Below are 12500 nucleotides of genomic sequence, written 5' to 3' on the forward strand. Positions count from 1 at the left end.
TCCTGGTCCAAGCAGAGAGATTTTACAAATGCAAAGTTTGCATTTATGTCATTCTATAGAGATAAATGAAATTTAGCAAAAATGCCTCTCTATATATATTACAGAAGCGAAAGACTTTTCAGTTAGTTAACTGCGAAATGTTCGTCTACATATATATACGAATCAGTGACTTCGCAATTAATTAAATGCGAAATGTACATCTTCATATATGAGGCAATCAATGACTTCGCGATTAATTAAATGCGAAATGTTCGTCTACATATAAAGGAAATCAGGGACTTCGCGATTAATTAACTGCAAAATGTTCGTCTGAATATATGAAGGAATCAATGAGTTCGCGATTAATTAACTGCGAAATGTTCGTGGATAAAGATTAGTGACAGGCCTGCACGGACTCCCTGTGTGTTTTGGCTGGAGATGAATGTAGCCTTCAGTAAGTGACAGGTCTATACGGACTCCCTGCATGATTTAACTGTAAATGAATGTAGCCTTCATAGCTTTGCTTTAACTAGCCTATCTGAAAGAGATTTACCTCAGTCTTCTGTACGAGAGGATAGGCGGATTCTTGAAGGTAGTGTTCAGCAAAGGCTGATTTTGTATGAAGTCCCAGTTTAGCATGAGTATATTGTTAAGGTTACCCACCGATGAGTGGTATGTTGTGACAAATGGCAAGATTTGTTTCCGTGCTTTTGCTTTCTTTTGGAGTGCCGACTGTCTTCCGGCGAAGTTGACTTCTGATAACGTTGTTTGTGTGATCATCTTGTAAGGATAGCCGCGCGCAATGAGGCGCGATTTAAAATTGGTGATACTGTGATTAAAGGCTGTTTCAGAAGAGTTTGTTCTAAGGAGTCTAAGGGCTTCACCCTTAATAAAACCTTTTTTCACGCCTGGTGGGTGGCTCGAGGTAAAATGTGTGTACTGAAAGGTTTGGAATGTGTTCGGATGTCAAGGATCGATTCGTTTTTGAATCTTTCTCCTTTAGATATGATTGTGTCGAGAAATGTTATTTCTATCTCTGAGATTTCAGCCGTGAATTTGATTGTAGGGTGGAAGTTGTTAGCTTGTTTTATGAACAGGTTTATTTCCTGTATGTTGGAATCCCACAATGAGAAGATGTCGTCAATATAACGTTTCCACTTTATTGCCTAAAAAGTTTTGTGTTGCTTTGGTTTATCAATTTTGTTTCTATTTCTGCCATGAAGATGTTGGCAAATGCAACTGCCATTTTTGTACCCATTGCGGTTCCATGGGTCTGGAGGTAGTTTTTTTCCAATAAATTGGAATGAATTCTCTTTAAGGATAAGCATAAGGCAAAGCATTTCTTTAAGATGGTGGGATGGGATGGGAGGGTTGTAGTTGTGAAATTTTTCGTATGCTTTGCATACCGTTGTAATACCCTCCTCTTGCGGTATGTTTGTATACAAGCTTGTTGCATCCATAGACACCAAAATAGTATTCAGAGGGACCTTTGTCTTCTCTATAAAGTTTATGAAGTGTGTTGTATCCTTAAGATACGATTTCTGTGTCTGTGCAATCGGCTGTAGTAATTTGTCCACAAACGATGATAGTCTTTCTGTAGGGCCTTCGCAGCCCGAAATAATTGGTCTACCGACCGGAGTTTGTTTGTGGATTTTAGTAAGCGTGTGGAATATTGGGATTCTAGGGGGATTGCGTGTTTGAGAAAACCATTTTTTAGTCATGTCATCAATATAGTTATTCTGGTGAAGACGTGTGACAAGCTCATTAACTCTTTGTAACGTTTCTTCCGCCATGGCGTTTTTGAGAGGTTTATAATGTTCTTTATTGTTGAGATGAGTTTGAGCTTCTTGTGTTCATTATGACAGTTGTTGTTCCTTTGTCTGCCTTTTTGACAATGATTTCAGTGTTGTTAACAAGCTCTGTAAGGGCTTTGTATTCGTTGTGTGACAGACTGTTTTTGTGATCTCTGCAATCTCTTAATTGTTTTTATTTAATTTCTTATTGAAAGTGGTTAACGTTGTAACTGATGTCTTGTTCCTTGTCTAAATAAAGTCTATGTATGTATGAATGCTTCTGCGTTGCCTTTTTTGGTTTCATCAACGGAGTTGATAATGTAAATTGACCACCGCACAGGGATTATAAGGTCAACAATTTGCGTCAACTGGTTGCGACGAACCGGAAATACGTCAGCGTTTGCAGGTTCGTTTCTCTCCCCCGAAATTTTTATCTGGGGAGAGAAACGACCGCCAGAAATATATACATCTACGTAGTTGCGACGATGCGTAGCCGAGCTACGTAACCAGTCCTACGATAATGCACCCCCCTTAAATGATTGTGGGTTCCGGTTTCCGGTTTCCTTCTGTCAGTGCTCCCCGTCACTGCCTAGAAGTAACCCTTATTTTTCGCACCAAGAGCCAAAAATCTCAGGTTTCGAGGTCATTAGAAAATTTTCGACTAGGTGAAATCTTGGTTGATTGACGAGTTTTCGAAATTAAGTGTAAACTGGAAATGTAGAAGTTATTAACCAGAAGTTAACCTTTGTCACAGTTTATTCATATATATATATATGCCATCTCATTGGTTCAAAACTTGCCATTGTGAAATCTAAGATCAAAGTCCTAATGCCGCGGTATATATATTATTGCTAATTAACATAAAGATATCGTAAGCGATTCGACTTCAGCCTGAAGATAACACTGTTTGGAATATCATTGGGGTTCATTCTGTTGCCTTTTGGAGTTTTATCGAGTTTCCAGGCGCTCTCGAGCACCTTTCGTCTGCTATTTAGCGGCAGTAGAGACTGGAAACAAATTGAGGTAAAGAAACATGGCGTTAGTGATGACAAATGTCTTTACAACCATGATCGCACATTTGAACCAAGACAGATAATAAGCCTTAATTTTGTCTTAATACCTGTACTATTTTGATGCAGTGGGTTGAAGCAATTCGCATGTTGGGTTTAGCAGCAAGACAAATCCCAAAGGCAAAGGTAAATGAGTTTCTATCTTCGATAGTTTTCTTTCGTTTTGAGATAACTTACGTCATGCGGTGTGGCTGGGGGTGTGTTTAACTGCGGAAATTTACTTACTTTACTTCATGGCAAACCCCATTGAAAAAGGATTTATCAATGATTATGATTAAAACGAGCGATCGACGGTTAGCTGACTTTTGGTTAGAGTTTTATCGAACAGTAGACCCTAGAACTTCGTAGATAGTTCAAGTTTGTACCTTGGACCCAACACTGGAATTAATGATGAACGGCTATATGGCAATATTAAACAAAAGGCTACTTTGCTGTCCTCAAGCTTCAAATTATTTATGTTGGGGATGAAAATAAAACTGTCATGCCAATATTAAATCAACCCCACACAGTTCTAAATCTAATCAGGCAAAAAAAAAAGTGCCATTTCTTGGTAGAAACCAAGTTTGCACACGTACTCTCTCATATCTGGTTTGTCTTAACCTGGCCCCAGCTGTTCAAAAGGTGGATAACACTATCCATCGGATAAATCACTATCCATTGGATAGTGCATTTGATTTCGCTATAACTTATCCATATGATAGTGATTCATCCGGTGGATAGCGCTAATCCATCGTTTAAACAACTGGGGCCTGGTTGCATTGAGCCATTCCTCACAAATCCAACATGAAAAGTGTGCCTGGACATGTTTGGAATTTGGAATTTGGACCCTTCCTGAAAATACCTGACCACTGTCCTCCATAAACCACATAGCACTGTTGTTTTATTTTTGTGACATCTTAAGAAGGACTATATTGGGTTATGTTGGCATACCAACTGTTATGTGACACTTACGAAAACTCATATAAATGAATATATAAAATATATCTGTAAATTACAATCAAAATAAAGTATGGAAGACACCTTGATAAAGAACATAACATTTTTAAAAATGAATAATATGTAATTCAGGGTTCTTGTTAAGAGCCGGTAACCGGTTATTTTTACCGGCTGTTCACGTAAATGTTACCGCCTGTTTCACTGAAATATTTACCGAAATTATCCAACAAATGTTCGTCAGTTCAAAGGTGAAATGACATTGCGTTTATGAGAAAATATTGCTTTCCCCTTGCAACCAATCCTGTGAAGATATCTGGCACATATTATCGCTTCGAAAATATACCATTTGTTAAAGCAATCCAGCTTGTTCTTGCCAACTCATCCCTCGAAACGATGTCCGCCATGTTTCCTTGCCACTCCTCCCGTGGCCAGGGGAAACTGGCATCCACGCGTGGAAACGACAGATTTGGTTTTCAACCAAAGCGTCAGAAAAGCGGTGGCGAGTGAAAATCATTGAAATAGCATGACCTATTTTCTTTGTGCTGAGTATTAAATTAATTATTTAGCAGCCCCTGGCCAGCGACAGCGATCGATACGAACGTCAAATTAAGACTTGAGCTCGCTAGCCCGTGCAGGGACAGGTAACAAAGTTACCTGCTATTTTTGGTTTTTTACCTCCTGTGCAAAAACTTAGCAAGAACCCTGTAATTTATACTCATTTCTCACTCTAACCACCTGGATGATTTGTGGATAAGAGTGATTCTTTTGTAATAGCTAAGGTAATTTGTAATAATAAACATGAAGCTTGAGGAGACATGGCAGGTTTGTTTTAAGAAAAAATGAAACGATGTTTGCTACGGTATTCATTTTCAAAGTTGGTAGGTATAGAGTCAAATTTTTATGAACAGGATAATAATATTAGACATGTAATTCTGTTGGTGCACTTAGATTAATGCTGCTACATTCCAGCCAAATTCTTTCAACAGAAATACCAGTTTTCATTTTCATATAATTTTTTTTGTAATGTATCAAAATTAATAATATTTTTGTTTGCAAAAAACATTTTAATAGCTCTGTGGAAATTTTTTCTTCGAAAGGCAACCTTTTATACTAATTAATGGCTTCATAAGGCAATCTAATTAAGGTACAGCTTGGTTTTAAAATATCAATAACCTATTAAAATTGGCTGATTTTCCAGGTGTTTGTGAGATTTGCAAGTCCAACCATGGTGAAACCATCAGCATCTCTAAAGAAGCCATTTAGCATGTTAGCTAAACAGGACTCACTCCCCTCTTTGCCTGTGCCTTCCCTGCATGAGACAATGGAAAAATACCTGCTAGCAATCAAACCACTGGTAGATGAAGAGGACTTTGAATATACTCAAGATCTTGTTAGAGATTTCTTGAAGCCAGGAGGAGACGGTGAGATGTTACACAACAAGCTTGTACAGAGGGCCAAAACAGAGAAAAACTGGGTATGTTTACAACTGTACAGTTTTTACATAACTTGTGGAATAATCTTAGTATATACTAGACGGACAATAATCTTCAAGTTCTTTGTGAATGGGTTTATGTTGATGGTTTAATCCTTTTTTGCTTAATTCACATAGTCCAGTCATTCTGAAGAATGGCCTGCAACTAATTGCAACAAAAAATTTCTCCTCAACAATTATTTAGAATTAACTCCAAGAACAGCACACTAAAAGTCCCAGAAGATGCCATACTAAAAAAACATGGATTGCTCTCTGCTGAGACATGAAAATGAGGCTGATCACCAGAAGTTGTTTTATTATTCTTGTTTATCATGTTAATAGTCAGAAGTACACTAAAATTGTCAAAAATCGATTGACACTACTGAAATCTTGTGTACAAACATTTATCTGATGCAAAACAAGATAGAATTTGCTGGCAACAACAGCACAATGTACATCGTATTCACATTCTAGAATATAGAATCTTTAAAATATGGCAACAACCTGAAATATCCGTTGTGCGTAACAAATGGTTCACAAATGTGATAAACAAGAAATTGATATTTTGGTTTCTAATACTAAAATAATCCACTCATTTATAAAAACATTGTGTGCCGATATGCCATTCTAGATTGATGTCAAATTGACGTCCAATTTTATCCGAATTTTGAAACCTCAAATCAGAAATTGTTGAGTCAGACACATGCAGCTATCGGAATCAGAAAATGCCGATAGCGACATCGGAAACCAAAATTTCTGATATTAATTTGGAGAAGCTCCCTAAAGTCTGACATTTTTCTCAAAGTTTCACTGTTTCAGTGTACCCAAATCTAATCTTCTTCAACTTCATCGTCATTATCATATTGGTCTGAACAATTTGTACATGCCATGCCCCTACACTGACCACATGCAGGGGAACACTCAAGGCCATTCTTGCGGCAGGTGCATCTTTTGCTGGCACAATCTAAGTAGCAATTACATCTAATCATCTGAAGAAAAGATTCAGGAGCAGCTGGTAAGTCGGTCATTACAGGGATTATTTGGTCACCGGCAAGTCTCCATCCCCAATCTTCAATTGGCATGCCTTTCCCTTTAGCTTGCCACTGTTTCACCTGCAGGTACACTGTTAAGTTGTGGTAATGTGCCGCTGCCGACGTTGGTGGCAAATCTTGAGGCTGTATCCGTGAGCCCTTGGTGACAAGTTCCTCAGAGTACTTATCTTTGGTACGGTAACTTATTAAGGGTGTCTCCATGCTTTCCATAGTAGAGAGAATAATTCTTGCCTGCTGGCTATACATCATCCATGGAAGAATGCAAGTCAAAGACCTTCACTTGCTCTCTAAAGTGGAAGAATTGGTATATTTCTCTGAAGTTGTGACCTTGCCAATTCCATGGAAGTGAGAAGTGGTGTCACACCCCAAAACCAAGAGAATGAATAACATTTTGTGACAAACATCACTCCTTCCTAACTGCAGATTCCATACACGTCTTTTGGAGTTCTGTCTTGGCTCCATCCCAGCTATCCCGATGGATGTAGAAGCACAACAGGAAAAGTAAGTTCATGTCTTTGCTGACAAGTACAGTTTCCTGTTTCCTGAACAGATTCCATGGCTTACAGTGTTTACAATACGTGCATTGGCGTCACCTTTGGCTTGATATTTTGGACAGTTGTTCTGCTGGAGATGCCGTCTCAGCATATTTAGGAACCGTTGCTTGTTTCTGGGATTGGAAAGGAAGACCTCTTTTTTGAGAGTGACTTTCATGCCCTCTGAGAAAGTTACAGTGGCGTCAGCTTTCTCTCCCACTCTCCTCTTTTTGTAGACGTCTCATCATGTCCATCAAATACAACATTGTGCGTCTCTAGTAGAAGGATGGGAAAGGATGCATTATCTGTCTAGATGAAACTATCTAATAGAAACTGATATAACTATATTTGTCCAGACGGATAATGCTTCTGGTGCCGGTCTTTATACCAGAGACGGTGCATAACCAGACGAACAACAAGTGTTTGCCCAAGTTTTTCCAGACAGATAATGGGTGCTTACCGTCTAGCCAAAAAATTCAGAAATTTTTCTTTCGAGGCCAATTGGAAAAGTAGTCTTTCAGAAAATCTTTTTTTGGAATTGTGGACAACCTCCAGAGGTAGTTTACTTTTTCTGTTCAGAAAGGAATTCGGGAAATTCCGTTACCATTTGCGACCATTGTTCTGTTTCCAGATCCTTTGTCATGATTTTCGGGATAAAACGCCAGGTAGTGTATGGTAAGCACCATTCTCATCTGCTTGGTCAATAAATTCGGAAAGTCACTTACCTTTATGCAACAGTCATTCCATCTGGATTTTTTGGCTAAATGGTAAGCACCCAACGCGTCTTATGTAGTTCGTTACATCTTTACACTAGACGAATAACATGAGAGGAGCATAATTTGTCTGGATGGATTATGTATCTCTAGTATAAAAACTGCCACTGCAATACTGCAGATACTGTTAATGACAGTGTCCAGGTCTTCATTGCTCATTGTGCTGTAGACTGATCTCGAGCTCAGACTGAATTTGTTTAAACGCCTTTCAACTGTCCAAAGACTTACACCAAGAACATCAGCTGTAGCAAGAATAATAAACCGCTGTTTCACAAGGAACTGTATCTGTTCTTTCGGAATATTGAACTTTGGTCAGCCCTGTGAAGGGAGCCCGGTTGTTTCGATACATAGCAAAGTTGCTTTAACGCAAACATTAACTTAAAGTCAATTCAATACAACAGTAGTAAACGCCAGAATTTTTACTCTTGAAGTTTTCTTCAAACATCGAGTAGATCCGATGCAACAACAAGTTGATCAGCAAACTTTCATACCTGGATTGTCATTGAGAATTACCGTAGGACTTGGAGGGGTGTACTCCATTCATGATTTCAACAGACAGCAAGCGCAAATCCTTCGCGGTAAAATTAACATGTAACCACCAAAAGGTGCCAGTTTCTTGCAAGACCAGTTTTCGCGAAACTACAGAAGGCCATGTTTTTTTCCCAAGGAATATTTAGCGTAATCGATTCAGAATTTTTAATTTCCAGCATGTACAAGTAACAAATTCAAAAAAGTTATATTTGCAATGATGAAAAACTTCCACAAACTGACATGTGCCTTAAACGTTTTTCATTGGTGGTCGTGCCTCAAGGGTTTTCTTCTTTTCTTTAGTTAGTTATTTTGCCACCAAATCTTTTTTTTTCTGAATCAGAAATGTTTTTGAATTTTATTCAGTAATTTGCACCCCAATGAAAGAAAAGTTTTTGTCAGTCTCGTTTCCATGCTGTCGTAAATTGCTTAAGGACGGTGCCTACTAATTAAAGAATGATATTTTTGCCCCGGTGTGTGATTATGCAGGAAATGTAGATCTTAACAAGTGAAATCCAAAAAGAAAATTGGGAGTAACCATGCATTTTTCAAAGATAATTCATGAAAAATATTTGTAAAAAGCTGTAAAATACAAAGCAATGTATGGCGTTCTTTCTAAAATTGAAACTTAATTATCTCTCAAAAATGCAAGGTTACCCTCAATTTTCTTTTTGAATACTAAGAGTACTTACTAAGATCTACTTTCTCCGGATAATTTTAAACCGTGCAAAAATATCCCTGTATTAGTAAGCATCGCCAATAGGAAATCCGAGTATCTGGAGATGCACAGAACGTATGCACAATAACAATAGTAGGCACCGTCCTTAAATGCAGTATAATTTGTAGCTTGTCAAAAAAACGTGTTTTTTAGCAAGTTCCTGTGATGGGATTTCTTGGGACTTTTGCTATGTTACTAAGGACATATTTATGAGTCTAAAACCCTTGAAATATATCTTCTGTTGCAATTAGTTGCAGGTTGACAGGTTTTTTCTTGTAAAATGACTGGACTAATAATTAATTATAAGTGTACAATGCATGCATAAATTTAGAAAATGTACGTTTTGGAGAGTAAGAGCTTTTCTTCTGAACAAAAAAACAAAACAAAAACACTTGACAGCACAGTACCATAATAATTATTGCTTTCTATAGCTAACCGTTACCCCATTCCCTGCCCAGCCTCTAGATCTCCCTACAGTTGTACCTCCAAACAAAAATATATTAAGAGTACATGTATCTTTTTAGCGAATGCAAATTCCATCCAGGGGAGTGGATGACTTGTATACTGGCAGTCTGAAGTTTGCTTCATAAAAAAATTAATAATGTAATTTTTTACTTATTCCTATTTGGTAATATAATCATATTGACCTCACTCAGCTGGCAACATGGTGGGACAATGTGGCTTATCTTGAGAGCAGATCACCAGTGGTTATAACAACTAGTCCAGGCCTGGCATTTCCCAAGGTTCTGTTCACTGACAAGATGGGTCACTTAAAGTAAGTTTGGAAATGTAAATTAAGAATTATCTGAAACCACCCCACACAAAGATGTTGCCTTCAGAAAGCCTAAAAAACTTAGATGGGGGTGGGGGGGGGGGGATGTTGCCTTCAGAAAGCCTAAAAAACTTAGATGGGGGTGGGGGGGGGGGGGATTTATTTGTGAATAGATACTGTAAGTGTATGTTAGTGAGAAATGGTCTAAGCAGTAGAGGGGATACCTAATTGGAAGTGCTGAAGGTACATGTAGTTATTTTCCAGTTTATAAAATTATTTACCCTGCAATAATAATAATAATAATAATAATAATAATAATAATAATAATAATAATAACCAATAATCACTTTATTTCCATGACAAAAAATATTTACAAACATTAAAATATCTCCAAAAGGTAAGAACTATAAATTTACAAGCAATTAAGTATTTCTCTGTTTTAAAACTTCAAAAAAAAGAAAATAATAATAATAATAATAATAATAATAATAATAACAAACTTCATTGAGCACTCTTTCATACAAACTTGAATCTTACATGTATCTGGTAAAAATAAATAATAATAATAATGATAATGATAAAACTCAAATTAAATTAAAAATTTAAATGCCGGCGGTGGCGACATTAATCCGGCAATCGTCAAGAGAGTCTCCTATATTCCGGAAAGGTACTCGGGACCCTCTTACGCACGCATGTACTGATCTTAAGAGTTCAAATGAGATGACAGTTCTGAGCCAATTAATGACGTTGTTATAGGGCTCACCGTCCTTCTGTACTAACTTGTCTGCTAAGTGCTTAAGAAATCGTTGGCACTCATAATAATAATAATAATAATAATAATAATAATAATAATAATAAAAAGCTACTGAGGGATATAAGTTGTCTAAGCCTATAAGTGCCAAGGTATCCTATGTAATGTATATTGATGATCTGAAAGTTTTTGCGTCCTCTGAACCTAAGCTCAACAGAGTTTTAAAATCTACCAGTGCCGCCATGGAGGACATTGGACTAACATGGAATCCTAAGAAGTGCAATGTGATTCATGTGAGGAAAGGGGCTCAAGTGCATGATGCAGCAGGTGTGAGGTTAGGTCACGAGGGGGTCGTGGAAAGCTTGGACGCGAGTTCTACTTACAAGTTTCTAGGGGTGAGAGAGACTGTGATGCAGGATGAGAAGCTGGCATTGGAATGTGCGGCAAAGGTGTACCTGCAAAGGTTGTCATTAATTTGGAGTAGCCCCCTGTCTGATTCCAACCGTGTGACTGCAAGTAACCAGTTTGCTCTTCCAGTCCTCTCCTATTTGATGTGGACTCAGCATTGGCCTATTACAGAGCTTAGAGTGATCGACAGAGAGGCGAGAAAGATAATATGTGAGAACGGAGGGAAGCATCCGCTAAGTTCGACGGCTATGTTGTATCTACCCAGGGACAAGGGTGGGCGTGGCCTACGCGCAATTGAGCAAGAATACAAGCTAACAAAAATCAAATCTGCAATTAAGCTGTATGAGAATACAGATCCTACCATGAGGTTAGTTCAGAAGTTTGAAGAGAGGGCGAGTGAGAAGGGATTCACTTCGTTGGTTAAGGAGGCATGCAAGTACGCGGAGGAGCTGGACACGGGTTTGACTTTGAACTATCCGAAACCGTCATGCAGCCCGCGCCAAGCTCCGGATACAGAAATTCTAGGGAAGAAAGTTAAGGGTTATTTGAGGAGGACTGTGACGGAGAAGTTACAGGAAGAGATTGAGAGCGAGCAGTGGCATGGTCGCTTTCTGTGTGCACGGTGGCACGACAAAGATCTGAGCATGGATGAGTGTTTTGCTTGGCTACGGGAGTGGCCCTCAGCACCCACCCACACGATTACCGGGGTACTGGAGGTTTACGAACAGCTCACCCCTACTAGAGTGTATACAAAGATCAAAACAGGAACTTCACAAGGAGAGATCACGTGTAGGTTGTGCGGAGGCGCTGCAGAAACTCTTGCGCATGTTCTTGCAGGATGTCCTGCTTTAGCACAGTCCAAGTACTTGGAGCGACACAACGCTGCACTTAAGGTGTTGTTCTTTGAGGTGTGTAAAGACCTGCAGCTAGTGGACTCAGTACCACCATGGTACTCGTTAGTGGGACCCAAACCAGTGTACGAATCTCCGGAAGCTCAAGCTTACTGGGATGTACCAGTGTATGCCGAACAAAGCTATGTCAAGGCCAACAGAGTGGACGTCAGATTTGTGGATCACAGGAGGAAACGAGTCTGGGCAGTTGAAATGAGTTGCCCCTGGTTAGACAACCGTAGGAAAAAGGAGAGGGAGAAGACGGAAAAGTATGCTCCACTGCGCTGGGAGTTAAGGAAGCAGTACCCTGGCTATGTCGTGGAACAGTGCAACGTAGTGATTGATGTGCTAGGCGGTTGGTCTAAAGATTTAGAGAAAACAATAAAGAAACTTGTGGGCGCTAGAGGAAGGGAGGTTCTCAGAAGGATGCAGAAAGCTATTATCTCAAGTTCGCTTAACATAGCGCGGGCCTTCAAGGCCATCGTCAAATAATCTTATGAACTTTAGAAATTATAGAGTGTTAGAAAATTTTAAGGATTTTTTTTATTTATTTATTTATTTTTAAATTTAAATTTAAATTAGAATTTTAGGATTTAGGATTTTAAGGATTATTATTGTTATGATATATATATATATATATATATATATATATATATATAGAATGTATTTTATTATTTTAAAATGCTCCTTTATATAGAGACTTATGTTCCGTAAGAGGACATAGGCTACGCTTTGCGCCCTATGTACTTTTAACATTAGAGCATCCATACGTGTATACTGCAGATAATAATAATGATAGTAGTATAACTATTTCTTACTTTTCTTT

The 12500-nt window shown here is 38.4% G+C and overlaps 2 protein-coding genes across 3 annotated transcripts in view; both read left to right on the plus strand.

Annotated features, from left to right (window-relative positions):
* LOC138031474 (TNF receptor-associated factor 2-like) overlaps window positions 1-12500 on the plus strand; it is a 527459-nt gene that overhangs the window by 274444 nt on the left and 240515 nt on the right. The window lies entirely within an intron of this gene.
* The window catches only part of LOC138031461 (carnitine O-acetyltransferase-like), a 23491-nt gene continuing 13595 nt past the window's right edge, over window positions 2605-12500 (plus strand). The window contains exons 1-4 of one of the 2 annotated variants that reach the window (XM_068879158.1): window positions 2605-2795; window positions 2912-2968; window positions 4977-5252; window positions 9510-9628. In XM_068879158.1, the coding sequence (XP_068735259.1) occupies window positions 2930-2968; window positions 4977-5252; window positions 9510-9628 (434 nt within the window). In that variant the 5' untranslated portion in view covers window positions 2605-2795; window positions 2912-2929. The other variant, XM_068879154.1, reaches the window with a different exon arrangement.

This window comes from Montipora capricornis, chromosome 2 (genome assembly GCF_036669925.1).
Source record: "Montipora capricornis isolate CH-2021 chromosome 2, ASM3666992v2, whole genome shotgun sequence".
Classification (NCBI taxonomy): Eukaryota; Metazoa; Cnidaria; class Anthozoa; order Scleractinia; family Acroporidae; genus Montipora; species Montipora capricornis.